At 42.0% G+C, this 12,867-nt stretch overlaps 1 protein-coding gene across 7 annotated transcripts in view; it reads left to right on the forward strand.

Annotated features, from left to right (window-relative positions):
• Positions 1–12,867, forward strand: part of LOC135552020 (PHD finger protein 14-like) — a 119,908-nt gene that overhangs the window by 6,496 nt on the left and 100,545 nt on the right. For all 7 annotated transcript variants that reach the window (XM_064983365.1, XM_064983366.1, XM_064983367.1 and 4 more), the window contains exon 6: positions 10,640–10,799. In XM_064983365.1, coding sequence (XP_064839437.1) covers positions 10,640–10,799 — 160 coding nt within the window. The remainder of the gene's footprint in view (positions 1–10,639; positions 10,800–12,867) is intronic.

The following is a 12,867-nucleotide window of genomic DNA, read 5'->3' on the forward strand; positions in this document are numbered from 1 at the left end:
CAGTAAGACACGCATAGAGGTTGGAGGACTGTAGAAAAGGCACAGTAAGACACGCATAGAGGTTGGAGGACTGTAGAAAAGGCACAGTAAGACACGCATAGAGGTTGGAGGACTGTAGAAAAGGCACAGTAAGACACGCATAGAGGTTGGAGGACTGTAGAAAAGGCACAGTAAGACACGCATAGAGGTTGGAGGACTGTAGAAAAGGCACAGTAAGACGTGCATAGAGGTTGGAGGACTGTAGAAAAGGCACAGTAAGACACGCATAGAGGTTGAAGGACTGTAGAAAAGGCACAGTAAGACACGCATAGAGGTGGGAGGACTGTAGAAAAGGCACAGTAAGACGTGCATAGAGGTTGGAGGACTGTAGAAAAGGCACAGTAAGACATGCATAGAGGTGGGAGGACTGTAGAAAAGGCACAGTAAGACATGCATAGAGGATGGAGGACTGTAGAAAAGGCACAGTAAGACATGCATAGAGGTGGGAGGACTGTAGAAAAGGCACAGTAAGACATGCATAGAGGTGGGAGGACTGTAGAAAAGGCACAGTAAGACATGCATAGAGGATGGAGGACTGTAGAAAAGGCACAGTAAGACATGCATAGAGGTGGGAGGACTGTAGAAAAGGCACAGTAAGACATGCATAGAGGATGGAGGACTGTAGAAAAGGCACAGTAAGACATGCATAGAGGTGGGAGGACTGTAGAAAAGGCACAGTAAGACATGCATAGAGGTTGGAGGACTGTAGAAAAGGCACAGTAAGACATGCATAGAGGATGGAGGACTGTAGAAAAGGCACAGTAAGACATGCATAGAGGTGGGAGGACTGTAGAAAAGGCACAGTAAGACACGCATAGAGGTTGGAGGACTGTAGAAAGGCACAGTAAGACATGCATAGAGGTGGGAGGACTGTAGAAAAGGCACAGTAAGACATGCATATAGGTTGGAGGACTGTAGAAAAGGCACAGTAAGACATGCATAGAGGTGGGAGGACTGTAGAAAAGGCACAGTAAGACACGCATAGAGGTGGGAGGACTGTAGAAAAGGCACAGTAAGACATGCATAGAGGTTGGAGGACTGTAGAAAAGGCACAGTAAGACACGCATAGAGGTTGGAGGACTGTAGAAAAGGCACAGTAAGACGTGCATAGAGGTTGGAGGACTGTAGAAAAGGCACAGTAAGACACGCATAGAGGTTGGAGGACTGTAGAAAAGGCACAGTAAGACACGCATAGAGGTGGGAGGACTGTAGAAAAGGCACAGTAAGACATGCATAGAGGTGGGAGGACTGTAGAAAAGGCACAGTAAGACACGCATAGAGGTTGGAGGACTGTAGAAAAGGCACAGTAAGACACGCATAGAGGTTGGAGGACTGTAGAAAAGGCACAGTAAGACACGCATAGAGGTTGGAGGACTGTAGAAAAGGCACAGTAAGACACGCATAGAGGTTGGAGGACTGTAGAAAAGGCACAGTAAGACACGCATAGAGGTTGGAGGACTGTAGAAAAGGCACAGTAAGACGTGCATAGAGGTTGGAGGACTGTAGAAAAGGCACAGTAAGACACGCATAGAGGTTGAAGGACTGTATAAAAGGCACTGTAAGACACGCATAGAGGTGGGAGGACTGTAGAAAAGGCACAGTAAGACGTGCATAGAGGTGGAAGGACTGTAGAAAAGGCACAGTAAGACACGCATAGAGGTTGGAGGACTGTAGAAAAGGCACAGTAAGACATGCATAGAGGTGGAAGGACTGTAGAAAAGGCACAGTAAGACACGCATAGAGGTTGGAGGACTGTAGAAAAGGCACAGTAAGACATGCATAGAGGTGGGAGGACTGTAGAAAAGGCACAGTAAGACATGCATAGAGGATGGAGGACTGTAGAAAAGGCACAGTAAGACATGCATAGAGGATGGAGGACTGTAGAAAAGGCACAGTAAGACATGCATAGAGGTGGGAGGACTGTAGAAAAGGCACAGTAAGACATGCATAGAGGTGGGAGGACTGTAGAAAAGGCACAGTAAGACATGCATAGAGGATGGAGGGATGTAGAAAAGGCACAGTAAGACATGCATAGAGGTGGGAGGACTGTAGAAAAGGCACAGTAAGACATGCATAGAGGTTGGAGGACTGTAGAAAAGTTACAGTAAGACATGCATAGAGGATGGAGGACTGTAGAAAAGGCACAGTAAGACATGCATAGAGGTGGGAGGACTGTAGAAAGGCACAGTAAGACATGCATAGAGGTGGGAGGACTGTAGAAAAGGCACAGTAAGACATGCATATAGGTTGGAGGACTGTAGAAAAGGCACAGTAAGACATGCATAGAGGTGGGAGGACTGTAGAAAAGGCACAGTAAGACACGCATAGAGGTGGGAGGACTGTAGAAAAGGCACAGTAAGACATGCATAGAGGTGGGTGGACTGTAGAGTTGGCACAGTAAGACATGCATAGAGGTGGGAGGACTGTAGAAAAGGCACAGTAAGACATGCATAGAGGTGGGAGGACTAGAATTGGCACATTAAGACATGCATAGAGGTGGGAGGACTGTAGAAAAGGCACAGTAAGACATGCATAGAGGTGGGAGGACTAGAATTGGCACATTAAGACATGCATAGAGGTGGGAAGACTGTAGAAAAGGCACAGTAAGACACGCATAGAGGTGGGAGGACTGTAGAAAAGGCACAGTAAGACATGCATAGAGGTGGGAGGACTAGAATTGGCACAGTAAGACATGCATAGAGGTGGGAGGACTAGAATTGGCACAGTAAGACATGCATAGAGGTGGGAGGACTGTAGAATTGGCACAGTAAGACATGCATAGAGGTGGGAGGACTGTAGAAAAGGCACAGTAAGACATGCATAGAGGTGGGAGGACTGTAGAAGAGCAAGAAAGTGACAAGTAGAAACTCTTTCTCCTTCATTAGCCTCACAGGCATTTTCTCCTCCCGTGGTGGAGAGAGGCTGGCAGGTAGGAGTGTTGTGTCCGCCCCCTGACTGAACAGACAGCTGTTCCATACTGAGCACCCCCCCCCCCCCCCACCTCTTGAGCCAGCAGCACCACAGTGCCAAGCGCCCTGAGGGAGAGGGAGGTTGGTTGATTCAGGAGAGGGTTGGCCCACACAGTGTCCTCCATGCCTCACCTGCAGCTCTGCGAAGCAGCTCAGAAAGTTGACACACACACACGTCAAGGCAGAACCTGTCATGCATGGGATGATGCTGGCATGAAATGGGAAACAGAGGAATAGCCAGGGCCTTTCTACAGATTCTGTGCCCAGTGCCCTACCCACCCTGATGAGAGGAGGGTGAGCTGGTGTTTTGCCAACTCAGGAGTTTCAACTGTAGTGGGAGGGAGAGAGGATGCTGGATGCTAAAGCTATGCATGTATTGTTCTGTTAGCCTTTTTGGCTCCAACTAGCTCATGTTTAGCTCATCGTTTTGCGGTCAAAAGGTGCTGGGTTATCCTCCATCCTCCTCTGGGCTTTAGAGGCACAGTGCTCTTTGTGATGTTCCTGACTCACTATTCTGAGAAAATAAGAGAGTGAGGGTGGAGGGAGAACAAGGGATTGTAACAGGAAAGAGAGAGAGAAAACTAGGGAGTGATTGTGAGGAAGAGATGAGAGATGAGCTGTCATTATCTGCAGTTTGGTTGAGTCGTCCGACCACCTCGTCTCTCTGCTTGACTCCAGAACTCTTTGTTCTCCTTTCAGGGGCACTACACATTCCCTCTTTCAGACAGACACTCTCCTCCTCAGACCAGAGGGAAGGAACTATGGATGAAAGGAGGAGATGCAGGAAGTCCAGTGCAGGGAGGGAGGGGGGGGGGGGAGGGAGGGGGAGAGGGGGAGAGAGAGATCAAAAGCCTTGGTGAGCACAGCAGAGGCTCAGATAGCCAGTTGTCTGTACAGACACAGCCTGTATCTGTCACAGCCCTGCAACCTGCAGACTAGCTGCTTTTGATTAGCATGGGCTAGTGTGTGTTGAATGATCACAGACATCATTAACTGCACCGCCATTAAAAAGCTCTGATTCTTTTTCTCTCTCTGTGTCTCTTTATCTCTGTGTCTCTCTCTCTTCCTCTGTGTCTCTCTCGCTCTCTCTTGCTCTCTCTCTCTCTTGCTCTCTCTCTCTCTCTCTCTCTCTCTGTCTTTTGCTCTCTCTCTCTCTCTCTATCTGTGTCTCTTGCTCTCTCTGTGTCTCTTGCTCTCTCTGTGTCTTGCTCTCTTTGTGTCTCTTGCTCTCTCTCTCTGTGTCTCTTGCTCTCTCTGTCTCTCTCGCTCTCTCTCTTGCTCTCTCTCTCTCTCTCTTGCTCTCTCTCTCTCTCTCTCTCTGTCTTTTGCTCTCTCTCTCTCTCTCTCTCTTGCTCTCTATGTCTCTTGCTCCCTCTCTCTGTGTCTCTCTTGCTCTCTCTCTGTGTCTCTCTCGCTCTCTCTCTCTTGCTCTCTCTCTCTCTCTCTCTGTCTTTTACTCTCTCTCTCTCTCTCTGTGTCTCTTGCTCTCTCTCTGTCTCTATCTCTGTGTTTCTCTCTCTCAAGCCTAAATGCTCCTTCTAGCTTTTCAGTAGAGAAGACACTCACTTCTTGACTGTTTTTATGTCCCTTTACAATTTCTAGTCTCTTTTGTTTTGCAGACTTCCTGTTTCAGCAGTGTGCTGGTATCCGGTGTAATTTTAAAGCAGCGTGGCTGTTAAAATGCTCTCCCCTAATATAAGAACATGACATTGTCATTAATAGGCCTTGCTTGCATCCCAAATGGCACCCTATTCCCTACATAGGGCTCTGGTCAAAAGTAGTGCACTAATAAGGAATAGGGTGCCATTTGGGACATACATCACTCTACCACCAATTAAATCCCTGTGCTATTGATTTCACTCGGCTACCTAACGAGTTCTGGACCGTAAAGTTAATTATTTTCTCAAATGTGCTTAATTCATTTAGGCGCTACTGTTTGGGCTCATTTGTTTAAATGCATATTCAGTAGGAAACTATCTTTAGGAGCTCTGTTTTTTGTTGTCGCTGTGATGGACAGCGCCAATGTGTGACTAACTGGTCTGGCGTATGTCATACTGTAGTACCAGCAGATGACACAGGTCCTCTCTCTCTGACACTCTGACAGTGTCCTTGGGGCCTACTACTGTAAAACAGATCCAATTCAAGGCACAACTCATACACTGTTTCCTTCTATCCCCCTTCACTGTAAGGGTGCTAGTGTATGGCTGCGTGTGAAATGGCACCTCATTTCCTATGTATTGCATTACATTCAACCCGTGGTCCATTTCATATGACATCGTTTAGTCTGTTACAGAACTGTAAAGAGCCTACCCTTCGTACTGTTTGAAGTATAGGCCTGGTAGCTTTTGCATCGTCAATACCCGCTCTTGTTGTTCCTCTGTCACGCAGTCCTTTTAGTAGTGCCATTTGAAGGCAGCCTTGCCTTAGACGAGGTTCATGAAGTTCTTAGTGCTTAGCAGACATATGGCCTTATCCATCAAATCAAATCACATTTATTTATATAGCCCTTCGTACATTAGCTGATATCTCAAAGTGCTGTACCGAAACCCAGCCTAAAGCCCCAAACAGCAAGCAATGCAGGTGTAGAAGCACGGTGGCTAGGAAAAACTCCCTAGAAAGGCCAAAACCTAGGAAGAAACCTAGAGAGGAACCAGGCTATGTGGGGTGGCCAGTCCTCTTCTGGTTGTGCCGGGTGGAGATTATAACAGAACATGGCCAAGATGTTCAAATGTCCATGGCAGTGAGATGCCTTCTGTACATCCTCCGTATCTCCTGTTATACACCAGGGTAATTATCACATTCATGTGGGTTAAGAGCTCAGCTCAAGGTTAAAAACCATGTTTTCCCTCATGCTGTTTCAACTAACTACAGAGACCTTAGTGCCTCAAGGGCAGCTCCCGAAGCCCCTGAAAAGCATTTAAAGGCCCACACCTTAATAAAATAATGACAAAATGCCAGCCCTGCTACTTGATTTTATATAATGAGGCTGGAGAAATGTGGCCTAACCACTCTCAAATTCATAGTAAATATCACAGAGTGAGCCTTTAAGTGATCCACAACATATTAAGATGGTATTGTGTTTATATCCAGTGTTTTCAGATTAATTCAATCCTAGAGAAGTGCAGATGATGAATGAATGGGACCCATAGAAGAAAACAAAGCATTGTGAAGCTGCTTATTGACAGTTCATTTTCATTTTAGAAAAAGCGTTGTAATCCATTATCAGGCCTTTGTCAGACGAGAACATTGAATTATACTTATTATTGAATTACTCCACTTTCTCTCCCTCTCTGTCTTTCGCTCTCCCTCTCTCTGTCTTCCTTTCAAAACAGGTTTAGAAAGTCGAATTGAAATGAAAACGCTATCAAGCCATAGCAGCCTTTTGGTTTTTCTCCCCCTTACAACGAGGAAATGATTTATTCTATGGTTTACTGGCCATGAGAATGATTTGCATTGTTTTTAAAAAGGAGCAGAATAAAGTCATGTTTTGAGAGATCGGTCTCCATCTTATTATGGATTTTTAATTCAGTGCCGGTGATTTAGAGGAAGACAGCTGGCAGTTGTTTTCTGCTCATTCCATCTGAAAACACACACACACATCTGTCATGAAAACCGTCAATTACATCATATGTAATTGGTGTTATTTAGTGAGATCTGGGCTCTGTGTGTGTGGGTGTTGTCTCTGTGATGCTTCATTTTGCACATAGGCTCTGCTTATATGAGTGCTTTTGAATAGGTCCACTTAATCGTGGAATCGAAAGTGTAACCATTGAGGGAGAAATTGAATTGAACTAATCTAAGAGCATCCACCTTGAAAACGCTGGATGCTGGAGTTTTTATTTCTGGGGGGGAGAAAAGGAAATATTTTGACAGGTAGCCACAGTGTGAATAGATGAGATGGAGATTAGAATAGAGGACATTTGACTTAAACCTCATGAGTTAAATGGCAAAAAGATTCTCTTTTCAGACCTCGTTTTTACATAAGATATTAGTTTATTGAGTTGTTTTTACCTAGGATATTAGTTTATTAAGTTGTTTTTACATAGGATATTAGTTTAATGAGTTGTTTTTACCTAGGATATTAGTTTATTAAGTTGTTTTTACATAGGATATTAGTTTATTGAGTTGTTTTTAAAAATGATATTCGTTTACTGAGTTGTTTTTAAATAGGATATTCGTTTATTGAGTTGTTTTTAAAAAGGACATTCGTTTACTGAGTTGTTTTTAAATAGGATATTAGTTTATTGAGTTTTTAAATAGGATGTTAGTTTATTGAGTTGTTTTTACATAGGATATTAGTTTGAGTTGTTTTTACATAGGATATTAGTTTGAGTTGTTTTTACATAGGATATTAGTTTATTTAGTTGTTTTTAAATAGGATATTCGTTTGAGTTGTTTTTACATAGGATATTAGTTTGAGTTGTTTTTAAATAGGATATTCGTTTATTGAGTTGTTTTTACCTAGGATATTAGTTTATTAAGTTGCTTTTACATAGGATATTAGTTTATTGAGTTGTTTTTAAATAGGATATTCATTTATTGAGTTTTTACATAGGATATTAGTTTGAGTTGTTTTTACATAGGATATTAGTTTATTAAGTTGTTTTTAAATAGGATATTCGTTTGAGTTGTTTTTACATAGGATATTAGTTTGAGTTGTTTTTAAATAGGATATTCGTTTATTGAGTTGTTTTTACCTAGGATATTAGTTTATTAAGTTGCTTTTACATAGGATATTAGTTTATTGAGTTGTTTTTAAATAGGATATTCATTTATTGAGTTTTTACATAGGATATTAGTTTGAGTTGTTTTTACATAGGATATTAGTTTATTAAGTTGTTTTTACATAGGATATTAGTTTATTAAGTTGTTTTTACATAGGATTTAGTTTGTTGAGTTGTTTTTACATAGGATATTAGTTTATTGAGTTGTTTTTACATAGGATATTAGTTTATTGAGTTGTTTTTACCTAGGATATTAGTTTATTAAGTTGTTTTTACATAGGATATTAGTTTATTGAGTTGTTTTTAAAAAGGATATTCGTTTACTGAGTTGTTTTTAAATAGGATATTAGTTTATTGAGTTTTTAAATAGGATATTAGTTTATTGAGTTGTTTTTACATAGGATATTAGTTTATTGAGTTGTTTTTACATAGGTTATTAGTTTGAGTTGTTTTTACATAGGATATTAGTTTATTGAGTTGTTTTTAAATAGGATATTCGTTTATTGAGTTGTTTTTACCTATGATATTAGTTTATTAAGTTGCTTTTATATAGGATATTAGTTTATTGAGTTGTTTTTAAATAGGATATTCATTTATTGAGTTTTTACATAGGATATTAGTTTGAGTTGTTTTTACATAGGATATTAGTTTATTGAGTTGTTTTTACATAGGATATTAGTTTATTGAGTTGTTTTTACATAGGATACTGGTTTATTGAATTGATTAAACAATTAATTAACTGCATGTATGAAGAGACAGCTGTTATGTACATTTCTCACAATATTCAAACAATATTGATTTGTTCGACTTCCATCTGAAATAATTTGTGTCTGAAATCTAAATGAGATGTACTGATGGAACAGGTAAGACTGAAGCAGCATCGATAACACTGAACTGAATTCCCCTTTAATGGCGCTGCTCTGACAGGTGTGTAGGTGTTCTCTCTCCACCTCACTCTCAGGAGGAGGCAGAGATGGACATTATGTTGGGTGTGTTGAGAACCGTACAGAGATGATTAGTGTGACATCGCTGCCAACATGAAAATAGGAACCCATCTCTGCACTGTCAAAATAACTGATTGCTCTCTCACCAAAATGATGTGTGCCTATTAGTTTGATCCTGGGGAAAAAGAAAAACACTCATCTTCATATTAGAACAGATGGAGATTCAGAACCACACACACACTCATATTCACACTTATATGTTAACACCTAATGTCTTGTAAGCACTACTGCATCCTTCCTTCCTCAGCAGCACCATATACCCAGTGAGACCTTTCATTCACTTTAAAATCGTAATACAGTTCAAATGACTTCTTCTTCTCTTGATTTAGTCAACACTATACCCTACCCCCTATAACCTCTTTAACTGCCAAGCTCGTCATTTGTGACAAGGATAATCTTCACTTGGAGGATTATGAAGCTACCCCGTAGTCATCACTTTTGGTCAGCTTAGCTCACATTAGCCAGCACCCCATGGCTTAGTGCTTCCAGCTTTGTATCTCGGTTCAAAAGGAACATCGGAGATTTGTGGCGACGGTTCAGCTGTAAGTCGGTAAAACCAGCGTGGTTATCGTTCACAGCTCCCGGTTCCCTTGGTTCAAAGCACCAATCACTATTAAGCGCCCAACTGTTGCCAGTAGTATTTTCAGTAATATCTTTTTTCTTCTTCTTTTTAATAAACCTTGAGCTATATTGGAGCACCTGGGGACTTAGCCTCTTGCCCTTGCCTACATACTGTGGGGGGAATCATTGAGAAAGGACATTTATTGTAGTTTGTTGTAGTTAAATGTGAGGCAGAGATCGTAGTTTGGAGGTCAGGATGAAGCTCCAGCCGTGTACTCATTGCCCTACTGAAATAATCAGTGCTTGATTGATGTAATCCTGACTTGATTGATGTAATTCTGATTTAGACTTCCTGACCTGGTCATAAATAATCCTGCTGTACATTGAACCTTTATTTAACTAGGCAAGTCAGTTAATTAAGAACAAATTCTTATTTACAATGACGACCTGGATACAGCAGTACCCTATATAACCCGCCTATTTTCCACACAGACAAACATTGTTTTCAAGCCACTCTAACCTATCTGTTCACTGTGATGCAAAGCAAATGGTCAAAATCAGAGAGCACATATAGAGGACATGTATGCACTGAGAGAAAAAACAACATACAACTGAATAAACATTGCCGTCTAGTGTGGCTTCTCATTGTTTGCCGTCGGTTGGTCGCCAGACTCGAGTGATTCCCGAGTGTGGTCCAGAGTGACAAGCATGCAGAGCATGTACAACATTGACGTTTGATTTGTGAGTCTCCCATCGCTCAGAGAGCCTGGAGGCTGGTTGACTGAATTAGGAGCCAGTGTGTTATCTCTGCAATGGAAGGCAGAGAGGCTGATTGCTGCCCTCATTTGTAGCGCGGACCACGTTTGGCCAGTGTAATAGCAGCCATAGAAACCGCATCAACGAAAGTAATTGTTTTGGGAACCCTGGAAAAAATATTAGCGTGCTTTGCGTGTGGCTTCTCTCTCTCTCTTAGTCTGAGGCCTCGACAATATGATAAAATATTCCCTCTTAGAACGCTGGAGTAAAAAGTTTTTGAGTAGACTGAAAGATCTCTGGAGGTTTTAGGGGAACAAGTAAACACGTTGTGTGCTTGTTCTCGGTCCTAGGTGTGACTCACACCTTTTAAGAGGATCCACCACCTTGTTGTTAGACACAATGTAATGGATTCTGCAACCCTTACTCTGATAGAGCTATTGCATGATAGATGCATGATAGTTAGTCATTGAATGTTCGCAGCAAACGTAAAAGCTAATGGAATATGTTAACTGTTCTCAGCTACCGATCAGCATTATTGAAAGCACCTCTGACGATGTGACTGACAGACGTTCTACATGTGTTCCAGGTTGCTATGGAGTGGACGGGGAGAGCGATTCCATCATGAGTTCTGCCTCGGAGAACTCCACAGAACCGTGGTTCTGTGATGCCTGCAAGAACGGAGTCACGCCCAGCTGTGAGCTCTGCCCCAATCAGGACGGGATCTTCAAAGAGACTGACGCTGGGAGGTGGGCCATGATTCTACACACTGATTTTATGATTTTTCACATGATTTAATTTGCTCATTTGGGTGAATTACATTGGACCAATCACGCGCACTCTTGAAATTGCAATCAACACACTAGGAATTACCTACACTATAGGAATTGCCTACACTATAGGAATTGCCTTCAACCACATCAACAAAAGTAGTTGGCCGTTAATGGTAATTCATTGTCGGCAACCTAAAGCCTCTCTCCATTTAAATTGTGCATGCATTCAGCTTTGGAGAAAGTATAGCAAGAGAAGAGAGGGAAGACCGGGAGAGAGAGAATGAGAGGGAGGGTGAGGGAAAGAAAGGTAGGGGAAGAAAAAGAGAGGAGAGAGGGAAAGAAGGCAAGTGAGGGAAGGAGAGAAAGATAGGAGGGGGGAGAAAAAGAGAGGAGAGACAGTGAGGGATAGAGAGAGAGAAAGTGTGTTATGTGAAGCGTGGAGACTCCAGCCACGCTGTCGCTGATAAGGCTCCTCAGCCAGCCTGCACCCGAATTTACTACTTCACTAGAGCATGAAAAACACAGCAAATTAAACTGTGGAGCGCTCGCTTGCTTGCTGGAGATGGATATCTTTATATTGGACTTCGGATTCTCGTCCCCAAAGTCCGCATGTGAAAATGTGTCACACCAAACTGATGCTCAGTCAGAGAGTGTGGCTTGGGCTGCTGAAATCAACTACTGAAGTTTTAAAAGCTTTTTAAGTGTTTAAGTGATTCATTTCTGTTCATTATCTGAGTGAAGTTTTCATATTTTGCTATGATTACATTTTCAAATGTTGCAGTACCTAATTTAATAGAGCTTTGTCAGCACACATTTACTTGTATAACTTAAATATGTTTTATAAAGGTTTTGTATAATTTCAGCCAGTAGTGTACAACGTCATACATTTCATATTATATGTTACGTCCTGCAAAAAAAAAAATATATATATAGAGTACCAGTCAAAAGTTTGGACACACCTACTCATTCAAGGGTTTTTCTTTATTTTCACTATTTTCTACATTGTAGAATAATAGTGAAGACATAACAACTATGAAATAACACATAACACAAATAGATTTTAGATTTTATGTTCTTCAAAGTAGCCACCTTTTGTCTTGATGACAGCTTTGCACACCCTTGACATTATCTCAACCAGCTTCTCCAGGAATGCTTTTCCAACAGTCTTGAAGGAGTTCCCACAAATGCTGAACTCTTGTTGGCTGCTTTTCCTTCACTCTGCGGTCCAACTCATCCCAAACCATCTCAGTTGGGTTGAGGTCGGGTAATTGCCAAATTCATGGTCAAATAGCTCTTACACAGCCTGGAGGTGTGTTTTGGGTCATTGTCCTGTTGAAAAACAAATTATGGTCTCACTAAGCGCAAACCAGATGGGATGGCTTATCACTGCAGAATGCTGTGGTAGCCATGCTGGTTAAGTGTGCCTTGAATTTTAAATCACAGACAGTGTCACCAGCATCACACCACCACCTTCATGCTTCACGGTGGGAACCACACATGCAGAGATCATCTGTTCTCCAACTCAACATCTCACAAAGACATGGCAAATCAGACCAAAGGACAGATTTCCACCGGTCTAATGTCCATTGCTCATGTTTCTTGGCGCAAGCAAGTCTCTTAATAGTGTCCTTTAGTAGTGGTTTCTTTGCAGCAATTCGACCATGAAGGCCTGATTCACATAGTCTTCTCTGAACAGTTGATGTTGAGATGTGTCTGTTACTTGAACTCTGTGAAGCATTTATTTGGGCTGCAATATGAGGTGCAGTTAACTCTAATGAACTTATCCTCTGCAGCAGAGGTAACTCTGGGTCTTCCTTTCCTGTGGCGGGCCTCATGAGAGACAGTTTCATCATAGTTATTTTTTGTTGTTGTTTTTTTGTTGAATTTTTACCCCTTTTTCTCCCCAATTTCGTGGTATCCAATTGTTGTAGTAGCTACTATCTTGTCTCATCGCTACAACTCCCGTACGGGCTCGGGAGAGACGAAGGTTGAAAGTCATGCGTCCTCCGATACACAACCCAACCAGCCGCACTGCTACTTAACA

This window comes from Oncorhynchus masou, chromosome 13, assembly GCF_036934945.1.
Source record: "Oncorhynchus masou masou isolate Uvic2021 chromosome 13, UVic_Omas_1.1, whole genome shotgun sequence".
Taxonomy (NCBI): Eukaryota; Metazoa; Chordata; class Actinopteri; order Salmoniformes; family Salmonidae; genus Oncorhynchus; species Oncorhynchus masou.